This window comes from Polypterus senegalus, chromosome 9, assembly GCF_016835505.1.
Source record: "Polypterus senegalus isolate Bchr_013 chromosome 9, ASM1683550v1, whole genome shotgun sequence".
In the NCBI taxonomy this organism is placed as follows: Eukaryota; Metazoa; Chordata; class Cladistia; order Polypteriformes; family Polypteridae; genus Polypterus; species Polypterus senegalus.
Genome location: NC_053162.1, coordinates 48,231,908 through 48,239,261, shown reverse-complemented (window position 1 = coordinate 48,239,261; position 7,354 = coordinate 48,231,908). Strand labels below are relative to the sequence as shown.

The 7,354-nt window shown below is 37.3% G+C and overlaps 1 protein-coding gene across 2 annotated transcripts in view; it reads right to left on the bottom strand.

The window, feature by feature from the left end:
* Window positions 1-1,555: 1,555 nt before the first annotated feature.
* Window positions 1,556-7,354, bottom strand: part of LOC120535325 — a 51,520-nt gene continuing 45,721 nt past the window's right edge. For both annotated transcript variants that reach the window (XM_039763088.1, XM_039763089.1), the window contains exons 14-16: window positions 6,468-6,635; window positions 6,184-6,288; window positions 1,556-1,825 (exon numbers count right to left, since the gene is read on the bottom strand). In XM_039763088.1, coding sequence (XP_039619022.1) covers window positions 1,702-1,825; window positions 6,184-6,288; window positions 6,468-6,635 — 397 coding nt within the window. In that variant the 3' untranslated portion in view covers window positions 1,556-1,701. The remainder of the gene's footprint in view (window positions 1,826-6,183; window positions 6,289-6,467; window positions 6,636-7,354) is intronic.

Genomic DNA, 7,354 nt, shown 5'->3' with positions numbered 1-7,354 from the left:
AAGTGTCTGCAGTCTTAAATCACTTCTGTACACTGGTGTAACGGAACCAATTCACTCGAAGTTCACAAAGCTGACAAAAGTAGTCATCTCTCCACATTACACACACAGTTAATCAAATGATGGCGACTGCATCTTTAGGACAACAACATTAAAGTTTTCTGGTCACAGATTGACAAAAGTGTCTACCATGGCCAGAGTCATATGCTTAAATATCTATTGAGGGAAATGACCAAAAGTGACACTTCAGAGTTCGATGTTGTAAGTCAGCAAGAGTTCAGGTAAGATCTGATGATATGATACATTTGGAGTTGCATGGTTAGAAATATAGGGCATAGAAGATAGAAGATTTCATGGTAAAAACTTCAGCAGGTCTCTAAATAATAAAAATTCTAAGTGAATTCCACCTTGAGTAGGCAACAAATTGTATTGCCAGCTACAACTGGAATGATTTTAAAGCAAAGATTTTACTTTTCACAGTCTGCAAATTGAGAATGAAATAACCACCTTGAAGAAAACGTTTGTGCAGTCCTCAACAGTTATTGCCTCATCTCATTTTCTTTATGCGGTTCTCCTGCTTAGAGTATGGGTGTCCAAATAGTTGGTTGATTAGTTCAGAACTACCAGCTACACTTGTCAATAACGATTAGCAGTCTCTCAGCCTAACCAATGCACCCTGGGACTTCTTCCAGTTACCCACATCTAACTTATTTATTTTGTATTCAACAGGGAGAAGGAGGACCAATTCTTTTCTGAATTAAAGAAGGAGCTGGGCACTTCCACATATATATCTATATATTGTCACACACACGCAAATAGGGGGCAGCCAACGGGCCCGACGCAGCATGAATACAACAACCAGGGGGATTTGACGTTTAGTGCTAATACCTCTTTCTCTCTTATCCTTCAGGAAAACCGATGATTAGGAGACTTTACCTTCTGAAACTCCGTTCAAAATACATCCAAGACACACTCCTCTTCCAGGTACTGCAGATACGACCCCATTAAATGATCTCACTTCCGGCTCACTCCAGATGACCTCACCTCTGCCTCCAATCCATCTTATCACCTCCGATTCACCATTTCAACATCACTGTCAATTGACCTTGTCATTTCCTGTCCATCACGTATAAAAATCCTCTGTATCATACAACGTCTCATGGAAGTCTTTGTTACTTTGACTAGACAGCTATCCTCACGAACTACAGTATATGGGACTGGGTCCCAAACCTTTGTGCGTCTCTCGGGTCTTATTCTGTCTTCACTATAACACCGTAGCAGAGGTGCACAGGACTTACCTACTGTGTGTCGGGCACCAATGATTGCCTACAATGTAGCCTTTATTAATAATTAAGATGATGCACAAATCACCTAAGAGTCCACTGTTTTATCCAAATTAGGATTATGTTAAATGGTAGGGGAGATTAAAGCTAAGGGCTATTCAGGTAACTTGTAAAAAAAGAGGTGTCCAACGCAAAAACCTATCATAAAACACAAACATTTCTGTTTTTGAGTGAACATTAGCTTTATTAATAGTTATATTCATATCTGTACACAACGTAAAAACTTATATGCTCAAGAAATAATTTAACACTGTTTGAAGTGAAACAAAGAATAGCAAAATAATTAAACAAATTATACAACATTATAAACACACTGTACAACATTATACTGCCTACCAAATATGAAAATGAAGGGTTTTGCTTAAATATTGGGAGTAACCTTATTACCACTGGAAGCTACAGGGATCAGCAGTTTTCTGTACTCCAAGGGAAGGTGTCGTTCAATTAACACATTTAGAGGTGTCTTCTGAGTCACAAATCCTTGTCTGCAATTAAAAAAATATTTTATATACATATATAGCCACAAATACAGACACACATTTTGTATATATCTTGCATCTCAATTTACACTGAAAAGCAGACCAATATCATACCTTTACCTTTTTCATGTATGTAAAAATAAAATCTACTTCACATATTTGCTTGCCGATTGTATGCCACTCATGTTTGGAGGAATGTGAAGGCGGCATATTTTAAAAAGGCGATAATATTTAGAGTTCATTGTCTCAGTAAGGCAGAGGGTGTAATCAAGAACCACATTCATTTAGTTCAAAAGGTTTCTCCCATCATATCCTCTTGCAAATGGTATAGATGTGTAAAGCCTGCAACTCCCGGCACAAAAAGGGCTTTTCCTAATGTAATTAGACTTGAATGACAATTTGTTTTGTGTAGTAACAACTCTTGCATTGTAATTACGCAATACATACATTCACAATTATAAGTCTGTGAAATATACTGTAGATTCCGGAATATAAGCCGAAAATTTCATCCCAGATTTTTGGCTTGGAGTTTGGGGGTCGGCTTATACAACGAGTATCGTTTCAGATTCAACATTTCCAGCGCAATGCCAGTTTTGCCGATGAATACGAAAGTACTTAATGATGAAACCACAGCGCCATCTTTCAGATGAAGAAGTAAATTTGCATGCCGGTACTTTAAATTAAGTAAAGAATTTATTCAAAAAAATGTTTTAGTTGTTGATTTTATTAATAAAATGTATAATAAATTATCGGAAAGTTTAAAATAAAAATTTTTGTTTTGATTTACGATCAACATCTTGCGTTACGACCCGAATGCAGTCACGTGTATCCGCTTGCGCGATTGTAAACAAACAACCGAAAGCGTTAGTAAGCGTCAGTCGGAGCCCAGATACATGTGTTTGTGGATGTAATTTCGGTCATTGCAGTGATTTACCTATATATATAATTCACTAAGACCATGCAAGCAAGACATATAATTGCTAAGGAAGGAAGAGGTAACGAAGGTAAAGAAAACGATCCCAATCGAAACAAAGATGGAAATTGTGTGGAAATATGAGAGTGCTGTTCATGTGACCGATCTCGCTAATATGTACATCATGTCGAAATTCACCATCTCGACAATTTTACAAAGAAAAGATTTGCATAAGGAGGCTCCTTCTAAACAATAACCACCTTCTGTTTCATTCTCCTCCTCCTCCTCCCTTTCTGTAGCCCAAAGACGTCAAATTAAATGGTGAGTGCACTATGAAATTGTTGTTTCTAGAATAGAATAGAATGCCTTTTATTGTCACTATACACATGTACAATGAGATTAAAAGCAGCTCCTTCAGTGCAGACATATGTGTAGAAAACAACAAGTAAATAAACAAATGGTGCGAAAAGATGCAAAGAAGTTGCAATAAAAAAAGTTCTGTATAGGGCTTGTATGGTTGTTTCTTTAGCCTTAGAATAACGCCGGATCTGCGGCCCCGCTTCTGCTTTCTTTCCCTCCTCTGTTGTCTCCTAGACCCGACAACAATCCGCGGAGAGCCTGCTGGTCTCACTATGTTGTCTGGGATGTTGTGCGTGTGATGAAAAACACTTGAAACAGATATCTGGCTCTGGACTCTGATGTCTATAAGGTTCTGACGGGTGTAGCGGATGTTCGCCGAACCGATCGTGCACAAACAAGCCAAAAAAAAAAAGTACAAAAACAACAAAAAAATGCACTGAAAATGAGAGCTCTGAGCCGCTGCAACCATGCGCACCGCCATGCTCCTAGATTAATCTAGCCTACTTCTGGTAGGCTAGGCACTTTTTATAACTTTTTGGTTAGTACATTAGAAAAATTATTTGTGTTTCGGTAAATTATGCACATTATACAACCCTTTTTTATTATGAAAAGGTTAAGTAATTGTTGCAGTGGGAGGTTCGGAACACACAATGGGTATTTTCATTATTTCTTATGGGAAAAATAGTCTTGACTTACAACCAACATGAGTTACAACCAGCCCTCGCGAACGAATTAAGCTCGTAAGTCAAGGGTCCACTGTACTGCGTATTTAAGTTAATCAAATTTATAACGAGTCTCCGGAAATCCACCCGCCGATGTACAGTATTTGCGTATATAGTTTCAACACAAAGGTTTCATTTTACCAAACTTCTCTGCAATCACTTCCTGGTTTCCATCAAAAATGCCGGCAGTCTCAAATTCTCGCCGATAAACATGATAAATATACCCGAAGAGACACTTTTAAGGAAATTTAGAACATTTTGCTTGGAGAAGGGGGTCGGCTTAAATACTAGTCATCGGCAAATACATGTAATTTAGTAGGTAGAAAAGGGAGTCAGCTTATATACCGAGTCGGCTTATATTCCGGGATCTACGGTACTGCAATTTTTTTCTTTTTGCTCGTCTTTGTTTATGAGGCAGCATACAAACAGGCACTGCACAATTATACATACAACCATCTAAAGTATAGTAATAATGTTTTTGCGAATAGGGACATTCCAGCACATTTCAAATATTAAGCAGAAGGGTAAACCAATCCAGAAGATTTGCTCATGTCTTCTTAATAGCTTTATAAAAGAAAAAAATTCTACTGCACGTTAAGTGGACTTTGAAGAGCAAAGACAAAGATACAACAGGTCCCTTAGTTCCATTTTATATACTTATTATATTTTTTTATCATATACTTATTTTCTAAACTTTATGAGCAAGTGAACAAATTTGTGTGGTGATAAATTTCTGAAAGTGAGCTCTGAGACCAATATTCTGTTCACAACATATAAACCACTGAATTGTATGGTCTGAGGCCTAAGGTCTTTGTATAATGTGCTGAAAACCATTTTATCTGACTCATTGCGTTTTTTTTTTCTTGCCCCAGTATACAGTGGTGTGAAAAACTATTTGCCCCCTTCCTGATTTCTTATTCTTTTGCATGTTTGTCACACAAAATGTTTCTGATCATCAAACACATTTAACCATTAGTCAAATATAACACAAGTAAACACAAAATGCAGTTTTTAAATGATGGTTTTTATTATTTAAGGAGAAAAAAAAAATCCAAACCTACATGGCCCTGTGTGTAAAAGTAATTGCCCCCTGTTTGTTTTTCTTCAGCCATTCAGAGGTGGATTTGCTGGTGTGTTTTGGGTCATTGTCCTGTTGCAGCACCCAAGATCGCTTCAGCTTGAGTTGACGAACAGATGGCCGGACATTCTCCTTCAGGATTTTTTGGTAGACAGTAGAATTCATGGTTCCATCTATCACAGCAAGCCTTCCAGGTCCTGAAGCAGCAAAACAACCCCAGACCATCACACTACCACCACCATATTTTACTGTTGGTATAATGTTCTTTTTCTGAAATGCTGTGTTCCTTTTACGCCAGCTATAACATTTGCCTTCCAAAAAGTTCAACTTTTGTCTCATCAGTCCACAAGGTATTTTCCCAAAAGTCTTGGCAATCATTGAGATGTTTCTTAGCAAAATTGAGACGAGCCCTAATGTTCTTTCTGCTTAACAGTGGTTTGCGTCTTGGAAATCTGCCATGCAAGCCGTTTTTGCCCAGTCTCTTTCTTATGGTGGAGTAGTGAACACTGACCTTAATTGAGGCAAGTGAGGCCTGTAGTTCTTTAGACGTTGTCCTGGGGTCTTTTGTGACCTCTCGGATGAGTCGTCTCTGCGCTCTTGGGGTAATTTTGGTCAGCCGGCCACTCCTGGGAAGGTTCACCACTGTTCCATGTTTTTGCCATTTGTGGATAATGGCTCTCACTGATGTCTAGCTTTTGAGGTGCTTTTGGTCTACTTCTCTGTGTCAGGCAGCTCCTATTTAAGTGATTTCTTGATTGAAACAGGTGTGGCAGTAATCAGGCCTGGGGGTGGCTACGGAAATTGAACTCAAGTGTGATACACCACAGTTAGGTTATTTTTTAACAAGGGGGCAATTACTTTTTCACACAGGGCCATGTAGGTTTGGATTTTTTCTCCTAAATAATAAAAACCATCATTTAAAAACTGCATTTTTTGTTTACTTGTGTTATATTTGACTAATGGTTAAATGTGTTTGATGATCAGAAACATTTTATGTGACAAACATGCAAAAGAATAAGAAATCAGGAAGGGGGCAAATAGTTTTTCACATCACTGTATATTTATAGACAAGAAACTTTTTTTTTTTTTTAATTTAGTGGAGTTATTCCTATAACAACGTCGTCATAACACTATACATAAGTTTATTTAAACAAATTATAACCAAGTAATCAAGCAGAATGAAAGTCATAAGCAATGACTTACAATCCTGTAACTGATTTAACACCATTTCCACTAATGCTATGACCTGATGAAATCTACAGGCAATTACGAATGTGTCTGTAAATATTACCTCCTCATTAGAAGCTCAATGTCTGCCATTTCCACAGTCTTTCTTTTTGCATGGTGTACATACATGTCAAGGTCGTCAGCCAGTCTGTCAAAGTATTTTCCTAAACTGAGAATGAAAGGCAAAAAGAGGCAATCAAAAACAAGTTTGTTTGTATGTTTCTTATTCACTATTGTATTCTATAACAATATATTTCAAACTAAAGTCTAATGTGAGTAATTATTGTATTTATTGGGTTAAAGCCAAACAACCAGGTCATAGATTTGTTTGTAAATTTTCATTCTTACCATGTCTGCAAAGTTGGGTAGACATCTTTAGACACCTTCATCCTGGCAAAATGGGTAAAAGTTGACATCACTATATTTTTTGGCATCTCATATTGTTTTTCAACATTTGTGGTTTTCTTTCTTTTATTATTAAATTGTGCACTCTTTGTCATGAGTGGCTTTGAAATGCTGAAAACACAAAAGGCAGAATTATACATTTTAAATTCAGTATTGTTGCTTATATTAAAAGGCAAAAAAGGCTAGTATACTGTAATGGCACAACATACTCGTTTTAATTAAATTGTGGCATGTCTACATAAAACAAGTTTGTATATTTTCATTCTGAACATTTATAAAAATACAGTTGGCCCTTGTAATTTGCAGGTTTACAATTCACAGATCCTCCTGTTTGTGAGTTTGTCATTAATAATTACATTAAATTATTTTACGAGTTTTGCGACCTACTGCAGATGATGTGCGTAGGCTAGAAAATGTAAAGAAAACTAAAAACATCTAGTAAGTCATAAACACATAAATTACATGTAATAATCATTTCTATTGTTTACTACTATAATTGCACACAGGTTTAATAAAATGTTACATTTTGTAAAAATTTACAGATTACTAAAGAACTGCAGAACTACATAGCCTCTCTATGCCAAGCTCTGCATTTTCAACTCCACTGCCACCAAGAGCACTGCCACCTCCTGGAGTTTCTCCTGCACTGTGGTGCTGCCCAACTCATCCTCTGTCACCCACCCTACCCTGATTTGGCAATCTCCTTCTCTCCACTTCCCTTCTTTCAGTTTTCTGTCTTTTTATCCTGCACTGACCCTGCTCCCTTTTACGGTCTGCATTAACTTCAGGTGGAGCCCACTGAATTGCTGTGCTACTTTTGGCCAGAAATC